Source organism: Archocentrus centrarchus, chromosome 2 (genome assembly GCF_007364275.1).
Source record: "Archocentrus centrarchus isolate MPI-CPG fArcCen1 chromosome 2, fArcCen1, whole genome shotgun sequence".
NCBI lineage: Eukaryota > Metazoa > Chordata > Actinopteri > Cichliformes > Cichlidae > Archocentrus > Archocentrus centrarchus.
The window spans coordinates 20,933,613-20,953,757 of NC_044347.1; the positions used below are offsets into that span (position 1 = coordinate 20,933,613).

The 20,145-nt window shown below is 44.5% G+C and overlaps 1 protein-coding gene across 1 annotated transcript in view; it reads right to left on the bottom strand.

The window, feature by feature from the left end:
- Window positions 1-2,787: 2,787 nt before the first annotated feature.
- LOC115792189 (mitogen-activated protein kinase kinase kinase kinase 4-like) overlaps window positions 2,788-20,145 on the bottom strand; it is a 35,941-nt gene continuing 18,583 nt past the window's right edge. Inside the window, 28 exon segments of the mRNA XM_030746632.1 lie at window positions 2,788-3,078; window positions 3,189-3,328; window positions 3,586-3,745; window positions 3,841-3,990; window positions 4,098-4,198; window positions 4,451-4,585; window positions 4,666-4,809; window positions 4,947-5,117; window positions 5,873-5,990; window positions 6,973-7,272; window positions 7,573-7,702; window positions 7,911-8,089; window positions 9,638-9,732; window positions 9,981-10,120; window positions 10,821-10,921; window positions 12,364-12,440; window positions 12,443-12,581; window positions 12,584-12,637; window positions 14,142-14,297; window positions 17,345-17,431; window positions 17,656-17,695; window positions 17,697-17,815; window positions 17,914-18,124; window positions 18,240-18,312; window positions 18,412-18,587; window positions 19,387-19,465; window positions 19,551-19,605; window positions 19,729-19,859. Coding sequence (XP_030602492.1) covers window positions 2,995-3,078; window positions 3,189-3,328; window positions 3,586-3,745; window positions 3,841-3,990; window positions 4,098-4,198; window positions 4,451-4,585; window positions 4,666-4,809; window positions 4,947-5,117; window positions 5,873-5,990; window positions 6,973-7,272; window positions 7,573-7,702; window positions 7,911-8,089; window positions 9,638-9,732; window positions 9,981-10,120; window positions 10,821-10,921; window positions 12,364-12,440; window positions 12,443-12,581; window positions 12,584-12,637; window positions 14,142-14,297; window positions 17,345-17,431; window positions 17,656-17,695; window positions 17,697-17,815; window positions 17,914-18,124; window positions 18,240-18,312; window positions 18,412-18,587; window positions 19,387-19,465; window positions 19,551-19,605; window positions 19,729-19,859 — 3,545 coding nt within the window. The 3' untranslated portion in view covers window positions 2,788-2,994.

Below are 20,145 nucleotides of genomic sequence, written 5' to 3' on the forward strand. Positions count from 1 at the left end.
ATCTGTCTGACAGCTAAAGCTTGGCCCAAAATGAGTCACGCAACGGGACATTGATCCCTAGCTCAGCAGCAAATCTACAACAGAAGGGCTGAAAAAGGAGAAAAGGCGTAGCAATGGCCAAGCTAAAGTCTAGACCTCAGGCTGATTTAAAGTCCTGCCACAGCGTTTCAGAGAGCTGTGCAGGAATAAATGCCTGCAAACTGCAATGAACTGAAGCTTCTTTTGTAAAGAAGAGCAGGCTAAAATTTCTCCACAATGATGTGAGACCGATAGTCACACAGAAAATTAGTGCTTCATGTTATTGCTGTCATGATGCACACCTAGTTTTTCACGGGACCGCACAGAAGCCCCCTCCCCACCCCACCCCACAGCTGTATCACTCAGCACTAAAGTGGCTTCTGAGTTAGATTCTCACATGCGCTCTAATGCACCACCTTACCATCACAATGCTAAAATTTAAATGGTCATATAGTTTAAACTTATTGTGGTGGACAGCATTCACCACTTCAGCATTTTCCCTATATTACAAAGAATGATGCAGCACTGTAAATTACTTTTGATTTTATTCAGTGAGACAGAGAAAAAAAAAAAAAAAAAAAAAAAAAAAAAAAGACCTTCAGGAAAATACAGTAACTCCCATAGTACACACATAGGACATAAATTAGGGGCATGGCGGAGAGACGTCCGAGGGGAAACACGTCACCTGGCAGGTAGGAAACATTTGATCCGTGCTGCCACACAGCCAGGGGCCACGAGGAGGATGCAAAGGAAATCAGTGAAATGACACACTGGGTTATTCATAAAGTGAGCAAAAGTTGATTAATCCTGTACACAAACATCTAAATGAAAGTACAAAAAGGGAATAATACAAAATACAAAACTTTTGGGGAGGTGGGGGGACTGCCCTCAATAAACCATAAATATTCATAGATGCACATTGGTTTAACAAAACAATTGCTTCTGTAAACATTTTGAACATAAGATGTGCATTAAAATAAAGTCCACTGCAGTCGCATACTTATCTCAAGGGTTACATGATATTAAAAAAAAAAAAAAGAAAGAAAAGCAGAATCAAGACTAAAAATACGCCACTTGGTTTTCGCCGTCTGGAGCGGTTTTGTAACACTGCAGATCCGAACGTGTGATTTACTGTTATTTTTGCTTTCTTTGCTTCTAACAAACGAGACAGTGAAAGTGACTTCTGAAGACAGCGAAGGCGGCAACCGCCTTTACTTAGAGTCGTGAGTCCTGTTATCAAGCCTTTGTCGTTCACACAAAAGCACAGCTGTAGGATGGGGCTCTGCTTTCGGCGGCGGAGTGAGACGGTCTGATGTGAAGCGACAAACGAGTCTCGCCTTGTCGTTTGGGTTTTTTTTTTTTTTTTTTAAATAAAGCAAGAAATAAAATTATTTTATGGCGTTTAGTTAAAGTAATGTCGCTTTAATCCAGATGAGATGTGGCATGTCTGAAGGCATTAAAAAAAAAAAAAAAAAAAAAAAAAAAGGAGGTCCAACATTGAGTCGCACGGCTGCTTCAGACTAAAGTGATCCTACCCTAAAATCTAAATTTCTTCACTTCTGAAGCAGTGGATTTTTTTTTTTTTTTGCTTTTATTTTAAGTTGCTGGAAACCCTTCTAAGGCAACAATAAAGTTGAAGTCTCCTTCAAAAATGCAGATGATTGTAGACGTGAAATGTTGCAACAGTGCCGGCGGAGGACAATCAGCTGATCCTCCCCCTCCTCCTCCTCTAAGTGAGATCTTTACATGCTGCACTCCTGGCCTCCATGCTACCTTAATGGCCACCTGCTAATTCACAGTTTATGCTAACCCTACTTACAACGGATCTTAAAAGGAAAAATCCACCTTAACAAACAAAACAAAAAAAACAACAAAAAAGCCCATTTGTATTGAACCTCACATTTCTGGGTCTATTTTGTCGGTGTGTGTTTGTATTTTTCCAGTAGAACGACAGAATCTGCAGACTTCAGTGAAACCAAAGGAGATGACAGATTCAAGAAAAGGCGAGCACTTAATTACAAAATAAAAGCCCCTGGAGAGAGGGAAAAAAAAAAAAAAAAGGCTCTTGATAGAGTGGATTCTTCCTTTAAAACGCATCTATGTGTGTGTTTCTGCATTCTTTATTTATGTGCAGCAAGTCACATACAAAATATACAGTGTATTTAAAATAAAACAAAACTGGGGCTAACACCGAAGCATCATGCTGCCATTAAAAAGAGCTACTTTTGTCCAACATAACCTACAGCACAAGAGGCGATGTGATAAAGCTGTCCTTGAAAAGCGCCTGACGTCAGTATGCACAAGCTCATATCCGGTACCCTGTATTTAATCAATCAAGGACGTCCCTTAAGAAAATCTCCACTTTGAGGAGGTGAAGGCAAAAAAAGAAAAAAAAAAAAAAAAAGTGAAGACAAAGAAGTAGATTTGCATGTCAAGCACCCTTCGATTTGTGGAACTAGTGTAGATGTAGTGTTGCAATCACACACCTGACGGGGCCGGGACTAAACACAGCTACACTTCAAAGCTGTGGCAGCACAGTCTTCTGATACAGTGACAGCTGCGTCCCCCTCCCCCCCCAGACAAACATTTTGTCATTCGCTTACAAGATGCAAAGTTTTACTATGACACAAAGATTATACTGTCAACAGATCCCATGTCCCTCAGAGAGAGAGAGGACACAAAGGGGGGTGGGGGTCGGCTCGAAAGTCAGGCAACGAGGCCGGCGGAGGGGGGGAAAGGGGGGGGGGGGGGACCTGCTAGCCCATCTAAATACACATCCATCCCCAGCTTCTTTATCATGATTATAGTCCAATCCGTTGTTTGGCTGCCCGAGCACGTGAGAAGAGGAAGTCGTCTCCTCAGAAAACGCCTCTCCAGGTCAGGCTTAAACGTCTTTGTTGGTCATGGTCACAATCGTCATCTGTGGGTCACTGCTTCGGTAATGGTTGGCGCACTGGCTGATGGTGCAGCACGTGTCTACCAGCTCATAAGGGATGTGCGTCCAAGGGTCATAAAATATACTTGGCTGGCACCTCCGGGGCGCACAGAGGCAAAGAAGACCTGAGAAATGAAAGAATATATGAGCGACATGGTGTTTGGTGATTGTCTTTGGCTACCATCCCCTGTATACGGAAAGCTGGAAGGGAGGAAGGAAGGAAGGAAGTCCTCACCTTGTCATTCCTCTCACAAAGGAATTTGAGTCTCTGGGCTCTCTTGTGCATGAAGACGCCATCAAGGTGGCCCGTCTCTACTGAGCGGATCTCTATAGCCTTCTCACCCCAGCCCATGATCTGGTTTGACCTAATGTAGGCTGCAAAACCAAAGAAAGAGGAAATAGAGGGCATCGGTGGCAGTAAAGTAGAGAGAAGTCTTTGAGATGGCGGTTTCTGCAATGCATGTTTAACGTTCTACGTTATGAAAAAGACAGCCTACACTGCCAGGTCTGTTCTTTGGATTATTCATCGTTTAATGTTATGGTACATCAGCCATCAGTGTTCTAATCTGTCAAAAATCAGGAACAGCCTTCAGATTTTTCCTGACCTCTGGCATCATCTGCTCTCCACTTACCCACTGAAGTTGGCATTTCACCCCACTGCAGCACCACGTCCTTGGTGATGCGTCCGTAGGTGTTGACGTAGACACCCTCGTCCTCGTAACACACCAGCAGCTCGATCCCGTCAGTGTTGGGCAAGATGATGATGGCGTGACACTGAATGTGGGTTTGGATCTGAGGTTAAAGCGGAGGAAGAGATAGAAGTTAAAAGAAAAATGCATTTTTAAAAAAAAACGAGGGGTGATCAGGCTGCATCAGTTAGCACATACATGTGTGGGCAGGTAGATGTCGTAGACGGCGCCAGAGTCCACGTCCACAGCATGGAAGCCTGAACAGGAGCCGTAGATGACCTTTAACCTCTGACCTTCCTCCACAGTCAGGTCAACCAGCAGAGGTTTGTGCACCAGGTCACCAAAAGACTAAAGCCAGGCATAGAAAGAGACAGTCAGGTAAACTAGAACATAAGTAATAACATTTAATTGTTCTGCCTGCAGGTGGAATTACACCCACTGGAGAACACGCTTACCTTAAAGGCCATGAACTTGTGGTAAGGTTTAGGTGCCCATGCGTAGACCTCCACAGCGTTCTTCAAAGCCAGCACCAAGAATTTAATCCTCTCATACTTCACTGGAATAAGAAGCAGTAGCGAGTTAATCATGGGTGATGGCAATTATGCTTATTTGTAGCTCCATATATTTTCTAGCGTAGCTTTCCATGATTCAAAATGAGCCTTATTTATCTTATACTGGACCTTAGTATAACCTCTAAACTGTTTGCCTCTCTTTCATTTAAGCCTCTCCCTTCAAGGCGACTTTTGTTCTATGAGAACTTTAGGTCCCTATTGCTCTTTTGTGCACATTTGAGGTTTAGGAAACGTACCAACTTTGTAGTGGACGCAGCCCTCCAGGTCGCCCACATTGACCCAACCCTGTTTCTTCTCCACCTCGGGGTCATTGTGCAAAATCTTGTTTCGGAGCCACGACAGGTAATACACTCGCAGCTTGTTCTTTTTACCTGCAGGAGGGAGGGGTTTGATTAAACTTGACCACAATTCTGTCTACAGGGACAACCAGGACTTTCTGGTCAGCACATACCTGATATGGTCACCAGGACATTGAGTCCCTCCAGGACATCCATCTGCTGGATGCGTCGCCGGTTGATCAGGGGGTAGACCTTGCCCTGACCGCTTCGGTCCAGCAGCATCAGACCGCTCTCTGTTCCCACCAGCAGATTTACTCCTGGAAGAGCCACAGACAAACATGGAAACATGCATCATTATTAGGCCCTTGGTGCCAAAGGCTTTTATAAGTTTCATATATTTTCATCCAACTGTGGTGCATCACAGTAACCGTATCACATTTTAACAGTCACTCACCCCAGAGTGCCGCGCACAGGATCTCAGAGTTGAACCTCTTCTTGTACTTGCGAATCTCCGGAGTGTCGCTCGGTGGCCGAGTGTTGACTGGGTTGACGTTCACCACTGAACCTTTACGGGACGGGTCAGCCCTCAGCTGATCTGACAGACGCCCGTCTTGCCCAAATCCAGCTGGAGGTGGGAGCAGAGGCACTTTATATTAGGTTTGAATGGACAGCCCACCAGGGTATCCTCATCTACACTACTGCCAAAAGTATTCACTCGTCTGCCTTCACACACATATGAACATGAGTAACACCTCATTCTTAATCCATAGGGTTTAATATGATGTTGGGCCACTCTTTGCAGCTATAACAGCTTCAACTATTTTGGGAAGGATTTCCACGAGGTTTGGGAGTGTTTATGGGAACAAAAGCACATTTGTGAGGTCAGACACTGATGTTGGATGAGGAGGCCTGGCTCACAGTCTCCGCTCTAATTCATCCCAAACGTGTTCTATCAGGTTGAGGTCAGGACTCTGTGCAGGTCAGTCAAGTTCTTCCACACCAAACTCGCTGATCCGTGTCTTTATGGACCTGCTTTGTGCACTGGTGTGCAGTCATGTTGGAACAGGAAGGGGCCGTCCCCAAACTATTCCCACAAAGTCAGGAGCATGAAATTGTCCAAAATATAAAGTTCCTTTCACTGGAACTAAGGGGCCGAGCCCAACTCCTGAAAAACACCCCCACACCATAATCCCCCCTCCCCCTCCATATTTGATTTTATACATCTGTGGCCATGGAAGTGATTGGAACACCTGACTTCAATGATTTGGATGGGTAATGAAATACTGCTAATAATACTGCTGCAAAAAATGGTTTGCTGCAGCTCCCTCGAGAATAAGCTGCATCTTTCCAACCAATTCACTCAGTTTTCTGTAGACTCACCCATGTTGTTAAGGGAGCTCCCGCTGGATGGCGATATTTGCAGAAGGCGTGGGTCGATGAAGGGAGTGAAAGAGGAGGAAGACTTGTGCTTGGACATGGAGTTGCTCTCTGACTGCGACTGGTGGAGAAATCAGATATTTAGAAAACCGAGCACTCAAGAATATTTCCAATAAGGTAACTTTAAAATGCAGTGAGGAGAAACCTGCAACAGAAACATGAAACAAACTTGATTTGTAACTCATAAAAACGACTTAATTTAAATGGCAACAGCGCCCCTCAGGTTTGAGCGTATGAGTTATAGCTCCACCTCTGGGGTCTCATTAAACAACATTCAGCTTAACTGCCTTCAAACCACATTTTTACAGCACAACTGGGAACACAAAGATCCTTCCCCCGCCAAAAAAAAAAAAAAAAAAAAAAAAAAAGCAGATGATTTAGTGAAGTTATGTTAGTTGTTCTGATGTTAGTGAAGGCAAAAAAAATGTTCGAGAGGAAAAAACATGTGCAACAAGAAACAACAAGAAATGAGGAAACATGAAGTGATCCAAACACAAGCGGCTATGAATTGTTAGAGGAAAAAGAAAAAAAAAAAAAAAAAGCTGCTTTTAATAAAGGATGACTCCACCACCCAAGATGCACGCTGTTTACAAGGTAGCTCTGTGCCTCTCTATAAATGAGAACTTCTCTTCCATTTATCTTGAAATATCCCAAGAAGCTCCGGTTTAGTTTCCTCCATGTCATGACTGTGTTGTACCACATGGAGGCCCCAGTGTTAGCGCAGTGCGATGCAGTGCAGTGAGGTGCAGGAGGGAAAGAGGTTGCAGCAGCTCAGAAGAGACAAACCAGCAGAGTCAAAAGGGAGCAGAGAAGAGGCAGTGTGAAGCCAGAAGGACACAGTGGGGGGCGAGAGAGGACGCAGGTCCAACAACCAAGGAATACAAAGCTGATGTGTACAGACTTGGAGATCGAGGTTTGGATTTTACAGTCATCACAATTAAAAAAAAAAAAAAAAAAAAAATCTAGAAAGTTGCTACGAGCCTGCACACTTTGAAACTGCCCACTCCTCAGTTGATTGCCTCAGTGGTGTGATGGTGACATACCTCTATGGCAGTGAGCTCATCCAAAGAGATCTGTGGGGACACTGCAGGACTGGCATGGCTAGATGATGAGGGTAAGGAGGAAGAGGTAGTGGTGGAAGAGGAGGAGGAAGAGATGGCTGTAGAAGAGGAAGGGGAGTGATGGCTCTGCTGGATAAGGTCTGGTAGGTGGTGTATGTGGCCCGGAAAGCCGTTTTTCTCTAGCAAGCCGCGGCCGGGGGGTTGGGGTTGGCCGTGGCCAGAGCCAGCCGAGGAAGGGGAGGAAGATGAGAGAGTGACCAACCGCTTTATGTCAGCTGTGCTCTGGAAGCAAGAACAGGCACACTTGGGCTCAAGCAAGCAGGTGGAAAGAAGGTGGAGCTGTGCGTTTAGCTGTTAACCTGCTGCTTTGTGTAACAATCTGACAGATTATTCATCTTTAAACATGAAAGCCTATGAAGTGGCGTGATAATATGCAGGAACAAAGAAGAAACGGTGGAGAATGAGCAGGTAAACAAAACTGATGGTGGATAAAAATAAATAAATAAAACCACATTTCTATCAACACCACCAAAAATCAAGCAATCCATCAAAGTCAGTCACCACCTGACCTGACCCTCTTACCTGTCTGATGACTAGTGTGCCATCTTTGGAGGGCGTAGTGGCTTGTTCGCTCTCCGAGTCTTCAACCAGCATGGTCTTAGCAGACTCCGTCTCTCCGTTACTCACTCTCCTGCGGAAGCCATGGGGATATCTGAGGTCCCATAACCAGACCAGAGTTAAACCAACAGTGATGCAGAAAAAGCCATGCTGCACTCTGCACTGGTTTGACACTGCAGCTCACATGGACTCAACATTTTTGAACGTTAGACAAAAGCATATCGTTTAGTGTTTTAACGTAAAATTAAAAACATGCCACAAAAATAAATGCAGCAGACACCATTATGTGTGCAACTAATTACCCAGCTTTGGAGTCCTCAGCTCCTGAGGTGGATTCTTCTCCCGCCTCTTGGTCCACCTCTTCCTCGTCCTCCTCGTCGGTGGTGCCCGACTCGTCACTAGAGGAGGAGTAGTCCGTGACTTTGTGAGGAGGTCGCACATCGTCGACTGCACGGAGCTCCTTGGCCAGAGCAGTTAGGTCCTGATAGGAACAGTGAAAGTTTTAGATGTACTGACACATGAACCTTTAAGTCTGGTTAAATTGGGCTCAGCTTCATTTCTCCCCTTTGGTGCAAGTTGCACTCAGGAGTGGAACAAGAACAGCAACTCCTGAGAGCTTTTCCATGCAGGGATGTGGAAGAGCACACATACACAGTAGCAGCTAGCCTGAGAGCCTCATTCATTTAGCAACTACTGGAAGTATGGGCAAAAAAACAAAACAAAAAAAAAAAGATATTTTCTGATAGCAGTTCAAGTTTATCACATCAATTTTGCACTGGCTAAAATGCTCAAACTCAGGTTACCCAGACAACGAATCAATTTGCCTCTATCCTGACAAACTGAGCACATCTGCTGTCACATTTAACACTCAAAGAGCGCAGATATCCCCGATATGGTCACAGCTCAGACACACAGCTCTGGCTGCGAAGCGCAGAAGCTCCACCCACCTGCTGTTCAAATATCCTGCTTAGGAGGAGCAGCCAATCAGAAGAAACTTGCTTTAAAAAGGGAGACCAGCTAAAAGTACAAACCTATGTGGATATAATCCATTAATAAAAATATTGAATCTGAAATGAGCAGAATAGGGCCACTTTAAACAAACTGCAATCCCTCCTCGCTTCATAGAAGCTTTCAGTGATCTAATCGACTCTCTTACTTATGGGTGCAAACCTGTACCGTCTTTCTATCCTTTAAACTGCACCTTGGCCCTGGGCTGCATTAACTGAAGCCAAAGCAAAGAAATAGCTGTTAGATTTCATTTAGTCTAAGCTCAAGGATGCAGCGACAGAAGCAGCATTTTGTATGAGGGAATGTCAGAATACTAAAGACTCAGTATTTCTCTTAAATTAGTATTACATCCAGTCCTCCTAACTATGTTGCCCTGCACCTTTTTAATAATATAGTCACGTAAGGTCGTAACATAAACAAGCGGGGGGGGGGGGTGCTTCCCTATTTCTGGGCCACAGTTTATCCACAAACAACCAGGTGAGACCGGGAGCCATTCTGACAAGTACAAGGGAGCAGGAGGGGTGTGTTTGCATTCAAATGTGATTGCATTCAAATCTAGGAGCTGTGACAGAGGGCTAAAAGCTTTTTAATCTTGTGCAATTTTTTTGACACCAAGCAATAAAAAAAAATAAATCAGGAAAGGGCTGAGCAGGCATATGGAGAGATGCCAGGGGAAAGCAAAGCCAGAAGGGGGGGAGAAAAAAAAACAAAAAAACTGAACTAATCTCCACAAAAGGAGCAAATTTCTTTTTATCTGAAACCTTTATCATATAATGCAATGAGTGGGGCAATGGTGCAAGCATAGCAGAGGTGAGATTATGTAATCTCAGTTAATAGGCTTACCACATCACCCTAAGCAGGCACCCCCCAACAATCAGGAAGCATTGGATTCAAGCGAGTTTTCCACACCAGGTGGTTGAATAAATCAGAGCAACAGAAAATAGAGCAAAGTGGGAAAAAGTGCTTTCACCTATTCATTTTCATACACGTTTAACCAGCACTTGAGTAACAGTGGACTTACAGCTGGTCGGGTGGGCCTGGCGAGGTTCTTTTCATCCTGTTTCTTGGAAACGTTTTCAGGCCGCTGGAGAGGCGATCCTTCAGATTTGGAGGAAGCTTTGCAGAAACAAAAGGAAACGGCATTAGTGGGGGGAGACAGAGGAGAGCTGGATGCTGAGAGGATCATTAATTGCCTGCACCCCACCCCACCACCCAAAAAAAAAAAAAAAAAAAAAAAAAAAAAAAACGAATTTGAGCATGAGCTCAGGAGACTGCATGGAGCGAGATTTGTATAATTATGGTAATAATCCTAATGCGCTAATAAGGAGTTGGTGGGGTTAGTGATATGCAGCCGAGTACAGTACCAGGGGACTCACAGCGTGGCCTGAAGCGGTCCCCAGGACTGGCCTGAGAGCTGGAGTTGGAAGATCCGGAGGAGCTGCCGCTGCCTGGGCGAGACTGCAGCTTCTCCACTCGATCCCACAGCGGACGCTGCTCCACGTTACTGTGACAAAGAACAAGCACAGTAGAAACAGCCTCAGTGTAAAATTATGCCACATTTAGTCTTTTCCTTGTGCTTTTCAGGATTATAAGCATGTGAGCATTTTTTTAAAGAATTTTTAATCCTTTTCATCTGTAATATCAAAGTCAATGTTCCTCCAATCGTCTTTTTCTACCATTTACTTTTATTTTCTGGAATTATTTAATCACATAGCAGCAGTAGTTTACAGTCTTCATTGGAATCATCACATTATAGAGGTGTAAATAATTGATCACTTCACTGCTCGCACACAAACGGATTGCAGTATATTGGTATTCCAAAAAGGTATTTTGCTTCAATGTGACTAGATGTCAAAGTAAGAATACAAAAAGCAGTTCTGCCCAACTGAAGGTGATTTTTCTCCTGAACAGTCGTTCACTCTGTACTAATCTTGTACCACCGGGTGTTTGGCTTCATGGGAGCCACAGTTCCTCCAGTAGGTGAGACTGCAGAAGAGGTGTGAGGAATCATCTATTAAGAGTCTGTATGAGTCTCCTCTTGTCATTTTTGGTTTATGTAGGTGGTACTTACCATTTTGGCTTTTACAACTTTTAAGTGTTCCAATGTGTGCAACTCCCCTAGTTAAACCACAGACACACACACAAAAAACAAACAAAAACACAGCAAAAAAAAAGTGAGAGACCTCAGAGGTCTCTTTACCCACCTGCCAGCATTCCTCTGTCCGGCCTGGTTGCTGGGCTGTGAAGGCAGAGGGGAATCCCTTCGTGACAGTACAGGAGACCTGGATGTTGTCCTCACTGGTACCTGGGAGACACATGCATTTATGACCCCATCAACCTGATACCACAAAATCAATATGTTCCTAGTAACAATCTGCCTAATAGGAAAAACTGCTTGTACTACATTATTGAACATTCTTTGGGATTTGAAGCTGATCTAAAGTGGAAAATATACAAATATCCAAGAATCTAAAACTGCACAGAACAAGACCATCTTAAGCTGTAGCTGCTAAACACAGAAGAGCAGAGAAGCCGGATGTCTCGGACACAAACACCCCCCGCAACACACCGAGAGAAATTTAGATGGGGAGGAATGCGCCGCTTTATTTACCATTTACTATTTTGAATTTAATGAGAGCTGGCGCGGTAACACTGTGGTGAGGGAATCCCTGTGTTCTTCTGATGTTGAACTTTTTAATCTGTCTCCCTGCATCCTTTTTGTTTACCAAGAGAAAAGATACATAATTAAGTACGCAGATGAATCAGTGATCATCTCTCTCTGCTTCATGATGCAGATTGTGATCATGGCCCAGTTGCATATGATTTCGTAGCATGGTGTGGGCATTCTTCTCTGGACATTAATGCATCAAAAACAAAGGAAATGACCAGATTTCTGTCTGAAAACTTCATCTTTGCCTTCTACTCATATTCATGGCCAAGAAATTGAGGTGGTGGAGAAATAAACTGTATTTTGATGCAAATACAGCTGCCATTTGTGCAAAGGCTCATCAGCATATGCATTTGTGTCAGAAACTTAATGGTTTTAATGTGGATAATATTTTTATGATAATGTTTTGAGTCTGTTTTTAACTTTTTTTTTTAATCTGTTGGTTTGGATCGCTTAACCTTAAGAATAAGTGGAGGACAATATATTAAGAAACTGAAGCAAAGCAGCAGGTATAAAGCTTGATGATCCTGCCCTCCTGTACAGAGCTGGGCCACACAAAAGGCAGAGAGGATTTGGGGTGATCGCACTCACTCCCCATCTTTAGAGTTTCAGCTGCTGCTTTCAGAAAGGAGGTATTCTGTTTCACTGCAGAACAAACCGATTCAAATTCTCATTTGTTCCTACCACTGTTACCTTTTTAAGTTCTATTAGGTGATCTGCGTCTCTGGTTGTATGTGTTGCATAGATTTTTTCTTTTTGTTTGCTTTTGGCTGTTGCCTCTCTGGGATAAAAGCACTTTGAACTGAAGGTGAAAAATTCCAGCTTTCATCTGTTGGTGTAATCTGCGGCCCCAGAAAGGGAACAGCTCCCAGATTAATTGGAATACACCTTCCGTTCACAGCTGTGTTAACAAATGAGACTAGACACAGCAAGGCAGACACATACAGCCAGGAGATGGCTGAACAGCATGCTATGTAAAATGGATGACAGGAAGTGAGCGATGGAGGGGAGGGTTGAGGAGAGGGTTGAGGAGAGGGTTGGGGGGGGGGGGGGGGGGTGGGGGGTGGGGGGTTCCTTACCTTGGGAGGGACCTCCTCGCTGCTGGCCTGGTGTTCAAGCCTAGCCTGAGGGTTGTGGAGGGGAGGTTGGGGTGGGAATCTGTGCGTGCAGGCGATGGGTGGTGGTGGTGGTGATGGTGGGGGTCCTGGGAGCGCAGGTGGAGTTGTGCAAAGCTAGAGGCCACGCCACCGGACTCGCTGAAGGACTGGGAGCGGGAGACCACGGGCGGAGGAGGAGGAGAGGGGGGCGGGCGCTGTTGCTGCTCTTTAGAGCAGCCAGGTGAGACCACTGGACCTTTTAGGGAGTGAGGGAGGGCAAGAGGAAGAGGAGGGAGGGGGGGGTTTGAAACAAGCAGACAACACAGTGAGACATGAGGGAAGATGTGTGTGGCTTTACTGTACATACACATGCATACAGCAGACAAAGCACAGCACAAAACAATGACATTTTTCCACTCTTGCTGTCCAGGCTTTTTTTTTTTTTTTTAAACACACAGGAACAAATCATTTTAATACACTTACTGAGTTTAGAGGAGATCAGTATCAGGTAAATATGAATCTTCTGTTTTTTTAACAAGTTATTCAAAAACATTTAAATTTGTGAGCTTTAAAAAGGTGCACGCAGAGGGAGACTTTCTGCTGAGTAGCACACACACACAAAAGTACTGCAGCCTGCAGTAGTCGACTGCAAATAGTGCATCCAACTGCTTTTGCCAACATCAGTACTGTTGTTTTATCTTCATGTTTACTATTTAAATGCTGACAGAAAGAATTAAAAAAAAAAAAAAAAAAAAAAAAAAAAAAAAAAGTCTTTATGAAGAATGGAGGGGGAAAAATTGCTTTCCTGATACTGATACTCAGCATGCTACATATGCAGCTAGCGTTCTGATAAACACAGCTTAACTTCCCAAATAACAGTTTTAGGTAAGTTAAGCTGAAGCATTCTTCATAGGTTATCTTATAGTGGAGTGTGAGATTAAAGTTATGCTTGCATATTTCTTAGTTAACTAGGTTAACACAAGGTGCTAAAATAATCCTGTTATAGGGAAAATTTTAACCAGCTAAATCCATTTTATTAGTTAGTGACCTCAGGTGCACATTATAGGGCTGACTGTTTTTACCTCCAGCCTTCTGTTCAATCTATCTATACATACAGATGTAGTAAAATATGTGTGTCAATAAATACATATTTCAAACTCTCTTTTACATGATTTTTCAATGCATTTCAGGTGCTGGTGTTGGTTAAATTGTTCTTAAATATAAATATTAAAAGTTTTTTCCAGCTTGGTGGTCCCTGCACTGGCTCCAGTGTGCATCCATCTTTATATATATATATATATTTTTTAATGTTTAAAAAGGTTTAAAGATTGTCATGTGTGGCACATTTACTGCAAAGGTTAACGCTGTTATTTACCCTCTAATTTAGTCTTGATTGAGCAAAAGTGAAACTGTCAGCATTTGCTGGAGTTTTTAATCCTCACTCTGAAGAGTTGATGAGGCTAAATGTTTCACTCCCAAGTGTCTTAGCCCCAGAGCCCAAGGTTGTCCACTATGGTCTTGCAGTTTTGCAGCTGTTCACAAACTGGGGATCAGTTTCCCCAAAAATCCCCAAAGGTGAAATGTTTAAAAGCCACAGTTCACTCAAACACACATGAACACACACCACTTTCCTTTTTCTAGATCTGAAGTGGATACACACAGGCTAAATGTCTGAGAAAACTGAGTGAGCACACAAATCCAGTACAGCGACAGGCAGAAGAGGAGGGAAAAAGCTAGGGAGCAGTGGAGGAAGGAGTTACCTGAGGCTCCATGGGGCGGTGCATGGCAGATGCTTCGGAAGAGCCGCCGCCGCCGTTGGAGAACGGTTCAGAGGAGCGGGGAGGCAGAGGGGGCTGCTTGGGAGGAGGGGCAGTCTGAGGGGAGCCCTGAATGTTCTTACGGTAACGTTCGTCGGCCTGAGATGAAGGAATTTTAGAGGAAAAAGATAAGATGAGGATCGGGGAACATGGTTCTTAGGGTCCGTTAGGAATCATTTACTCATACTCAAAGACAACGATCAACAACAAAAGACAACTAGTGAAAATGACATTAAACATGCTTGAAGCCAATTCTAGGCAGCCATACAGACAGATACATGTGCACAGACGAAGGTGAGGACAGGACTCTTTCAAACAAACATCCCTGGATTTAAGTACTCAGTGGAGGAAGAGATTGCTGTTAATGACGTAGGTCAGTTTGTGATGGAGACACTGCTCGGATGCTCCTGCATGTTAGTTTGGGCCTCAGCCATCCACATGCAACAGCCCAGTCCACATACATTAAGAGTCGGCACAGCCACACTGAAGAGTTTGAGGCTGACTGTCAAAAGGCGAAGAGGGATCCCTAAAACCCTCTTTATTCCAACTCTTCCAGACCTTAGATATGATTTTTCCTCTCATGCTCAGCCCGCTCAAAGTTCAAATTAAGATGACAGCGTCCTGATGGATGACTAGAAACACTGCAAGTGAGAGGAAGCGCCAACAGAGTGCAGGAGAACAGCTCCGTTTTATTCAGGCTCGTTGAAAGCCTGTGGTTTCCCCCGGACCCCCTACCCCTTTCATTCAAAGGATGACTGGCTGAGAGCACCTGCACTGTAACAAATTTGTTATTGCTTTGGACTAACACCAGAACACCCACAACAGGCAAGTATGTAGGGGGGAGGAGGATCCATTTGTTGCTCAGACCCCTCTATCATATAAGCACTGACGCCGTGTAAAAGCAAGCAAGAAGAAGGTGGAAAGAACAGGCAGCAGGGGAGACAGAGCCGAGGAGGAGGTTCACCTCTCTGATAGGCTGAGGAGGATGACTGACAGGCTCGCTGTCGGGCTCCAAGCTTTCTGTCTGGGGAGGGTTAGAGTCAGTGGGGGTTTCAGTCTGAAGGGAGCTGGGGGAGTTTGAGACCTGGCTCAAACTCTCATCAGTCCTCTCTTGCCCTGCTGCCTGGGATTTACTGCTGTCTGAAGGGATCGTCTGAGGGGCTCCGGAGGATTCACAAGCGCCTCTCACTACAGAAACAGCAGAGTTGAGGACCTGAGCTTGGGGGACTGTGGCGAGGGCTCTGTCAGGGGGCAGGGTGGCGGCCTGTAGAGGTTTGCTATGCTCCGACGGGAGTTTTGTTTTGTCGCCAGGCTGCTGTTTGGAGTCGTGCTGCAGAGACAGCAGGTAGGCCTGCTCCTGCTGCAGGCGCTTATGGAGACGCTCAGCTTTGCGCTGCTCCTCGAGCTCCCGCCACTTGAACTCCTGTCGCAGAGCGTAGGGTTGATTCAGGGGTGGTGAGAAGAGGTGTTAGGCTGAACATAGCCACCAAACAAGTCTTTATACAGGCACTTTGGTGATATTATCATTGCATCGTCTCTCAAATATGTCTGACGCTTAGTGTGTTGTGCACACTAAACAGACTGAATCGAGCAAAATCTGTGCATAAATCTGCACGCTGAATGCTACAAAAAAAAAAAAAAAAAAAGTTTCTAAATCCTAATTACTGTTAAAAAAAATAATGAAATGTGATAACAGGAAGATGATACAATGGAACAACAACCACTTCACATTTCTTTGCAGTGTGAATGATTCATACACCTATTAAAAACAAAGACGTGCTGTGGAGCATTTCCTGATGACATCCACAGCAGTCATCACAGTCATACTTGTCATGCAGGTTCACTGATTTTCAAGGGTGCTGAGTCATTTCTGAAATGTGGGCGTCAAAAGAGCAAAACAAAAACTCACTACCTGGAGACACTGGGACGGGAAATTGAAATGCTGACATACACTAGCTGTTCTGCTAACCCACCGCCATCAATACAGTTTTCCAGCTCCGTGCTTTACCTTTTATATTATAGTGGGCTAGAATGACTGGGCTACTTCCTTTAGGGGTCGCCACAGCAGATCATCTGCTTCCATCTCACCCTATTCCCTACCATCCTCCTCTGGCACGCCAACTCTCTGCACGTCCTCCTTCAATACATCCATGAATCTTCTCTGTGGTCTTCCTCTTTTCCTCCTGCCTGGCAGCTCCAGATTAAACATCTTTTTTCTAATATATCCACTATTCCTCCTCTGCACATGTCCAAAACATCTCAGCCTTGTCTCTCTAACTTTATCTCCCAAGTCACTCAACCTGAGCTGTCCCTCTGATGTATTCATTTCTAATCTTGCCCATTCCGGTCACTCCCAATGAAAATCTTCAACTCACTGTCTCCAAACCAGACATCATAGGAGGGCTCGCTACCGTCTGTAAACCTTCCCTTTCTCTCTTGCTGCTATTCTTCTGTCACAAATCACCCGACACACGTCTCCACCCGCCTGCACTCTTTTCTTCCCCGCTCTTGTGCACTGTCCGTTGCCTTGGATGGTTGACCCCAGGTATTTAAACTCCTCTACTATCTCCATTTCTGCTCCTTACATGTTCCACATCTCTCCGTCTGCCTCCCTCTCATTCACAGACACATTCTGTCTCACTTCCACTGACTTTCATTCCTCTTCTCTCTGGTGCATACCTGCACCTCTCCAAGCTCTCTTCCACCTGAGCCCCACTCTCACTACACACCACAATGTCATCTGCAACCATAGTTCCCGGAGGCTCCTGCCTGACCTCATCTGTCAGCCTGTCCATCACCTTTGCAAACAAGACGGGGCTCAAAGCAGATCCCTGATGCAAGTGGGTTAAAAGAACTGAACAGAATATTTAAATGAAAGATGGGACAAGGAAGTAAAATGGGAGCCTATTAAGCCTTTGGCCACCCCCTTACTCTCAGCACCCTTGGTCATACTTCAATATAAATATCTGAGCAACTCAATGCCCAACTATTAAGGATTTCATGCAACATACGTATATAAAGTAAATCAAAAAGCAGTAATCCTGAGACATAAATGACTTATTAAATATTACTAATACTTCCAGGTTATGGAGGTCAAAGGACATTATCATATATTAAAGGAGACTGAATGCTTGTGTGTGACTGACCAACAGCATGGCCTGTTCACGGAGTAGCTGCTCCTGCAGCATCTCAAGGTGTCTCTGTTCCTCTTCCAGCTGACGTCTGATGTACTCCTGCCAGAAGGAAATAAAACCAAGACTGAGCATATACTGTCCAGCGGCTGGTCCTGTGCAGATCTGCATTTTTTAAAGCAGTAAGCAACTGATCTTTTGGCTGTACTGAGCTACGATAAATGTATGAAGTAATCCGTTAAACCAAATTTAGCAGACCAGAGCTTTAAAGTTTTCATTTGATACAGTGAAAACATTCTTAGTAAAACAAGGATTCAGAAACAGACCTGCTCACGATCGTTCCTTCTTTTCTCATCCTCAGCCGCCGGCGTTCTCCTCCTCTTTACGTCTACGATCCATCTCCTCCATGCGCCTCTTCTCTTCTTGCTCGCGGCGGCGTTGCTCACGCTCTTGTTGCCTCCTCATCTCCCGTTCGCGGCGCTGTTGCTGCAAGTTAAAAATAAATAAAATGTCAGTTACCCAAAGCAGCATAATAATAGTGAGCAGTCTGGAGGGGGAAAAAAAAAAATAAATAAAAATAACACCTCCTCTAGCCGCCTTCTCTGCTCCTTCTGTTGCTCAATGCGTTTCTGCCTCTCGGCCAGTAGTTGGCGCTTGTACTCCTCCTGCTCCCGGAGTTGCTGCTCCTGGAGGAGTTGCTGGTGACGGAGTGCCTCCGACCTCTCTTTATTCTCCTGCTGCAGGCGGATGAAGTCACGGCGTAGAGTCGACTCACCTGGCACATTGACGATAGAGCTGCGTGAAGAAAGCAAAATAAAAAGAGCTTTATGAAATGACTCCACTTGAGTGGATGCATTTTTTTTTTTTTTTTTTTTTTTTTTTAGGGAAGCGTTACAAATGTAGACCATACCTGGGCTCTCCTTCTTGCTCAGGAGGATCCTCTTCCTCCTCCTCACTGCCACTGTATTCATACTCCGTCTCATCTGTACATGGGGGGGAAAAACAAGTCACATCCTAAACCTTTCCAGGGTTTCTGTTACTAAAGGAAAAGAAAAAAAAAAAAAAAAAAAAGAAACGCGCACCTTTCTCGCCCCTCTTTTTCTTTGTCCGGTCAATGTGGTCTTTGAGCTGTATGCGGACCTGCCTCTCATTGGGCTGGTCTCGGATGAAGGGGTGCTTCAGCAGCTGCTCTGTTGGTGGGCGCTGCGTGTAATTCTTAACAAGACAGCTCTCGATGAAGCTGAAGAACTTTTTGGACCTGTGGTGATGGCAGGGAGCGAGTCGGGGGAGAGAAACAACACGTGGCTGAGAGAGTAAATCATAAAAAGAAACAAGTATTTCAGCCACACAAGGACAGAGCGAAACGGACATTTCTGCAAACAGGATCTGACTCCAAATGGCCCATCAGTCCTAACAACACTCCCTCCCTTCAAACACTCGACAGCACAACATAAACTGAGGTTTATGCACACGGACAAGCAGCATCGAACCTTTCATTACATATACGCCATGAAAACTGAGATACGGGACACGCTAGAGTGAAATTATCATCACAACTGCACCTGCTGCCGGAGCTGCGTCAGATGCACTTTTCATTCAAAATTGATGTGACAGCAGCAAATCAATCCAGTATTTTATGAAATAGCTTTGGGTATAATATAAAAGTGCAATTTCTGTTTGAAGACAAATTTGAGACGTTTAAAACAAGAGCCAATTCATTTGAGCGCTCGAGCTCTGGGATGTTTCTGCAGTGTGTCCAGAGCAGCGATCCAGTGTGTTTGTGTGCGTGCCAGGAGAGCCTGAGCCTGCCAGAGCAGGTGTACCACAGATGTTCAACTCAGCAGCAAAGCACTAAGGGAAAGCTGAGCTCTTAGATTTAAGTCTCTGTAGCTGTCTGGGCTGAGGTTTGACATAAAGCAAAATGCACATAAAAGGCAGAGTAGGAAATCTGAACATAAAATATCAGAGTAAATGTGTAAGGATTTTTCATGGTAGCTAGATTATTACATAGGACAGACACATGAACAGTAAAAATGTCTTTTCCAGGTGCTGCTCACCATTTCTTAGATTTCAGCCGAGGAGGAGGATTTCTTGGAATGAGGAAGAGTGCACGCATGGGGTGCATGTCGCAAAGAGCTGAGAGAAGAGTTGCAAAATCATTAAGGATTTAAGAGGCTTAAAATATCAGAAAAAACAAACAATAAAAGAAAGTGGCACTCACGTGGTGCTCCTTCAGCCATTTCAATCGCCGTAATACCACAGGACCACAGATCACTCTGCAAGAAAAGAAAACTCCCAATAAGAAAACCCCTGAAGCTTTCCACAGGGATAACACACCTTCACATGGTTACAGTATGACAAGTTTTGACTGCTTGACACATTTCCCTGGAGAATCTTACTCTGTAATCATATGTTGCATCTGGGTTCTCGTCACAAGCAATGACTTCAGGGGCCATCCAATAAGGCGTGCCAATGAAGGTGTTTCTCCTTCCGACTGTCCGATCCAGCTGAGCGCTCACGCCAAAATCCACTGGAGAGAAAATTTGGAGTGAAAATTTACTTTAATATGCTTAGCCACAATCTTCAAAAAGCACAGACTGTATCTAAAAGATGGACATGGCTAGCTTGCCAACTCCTGTTTGTGGACTATAGACAAACAGGAGCCTGATTTATTTATTTTTAAACTTTTTGTTGACAATATTTAGACAACTTTGTAAAGTTGTTATTGAACGCTAGCACTGGCTAGCTTGGTTAGCAAGCTGCCTCTGTAATTAATAGTGATAATTTTAGCTAGCAGGGTTAAAACAAAATGTGTA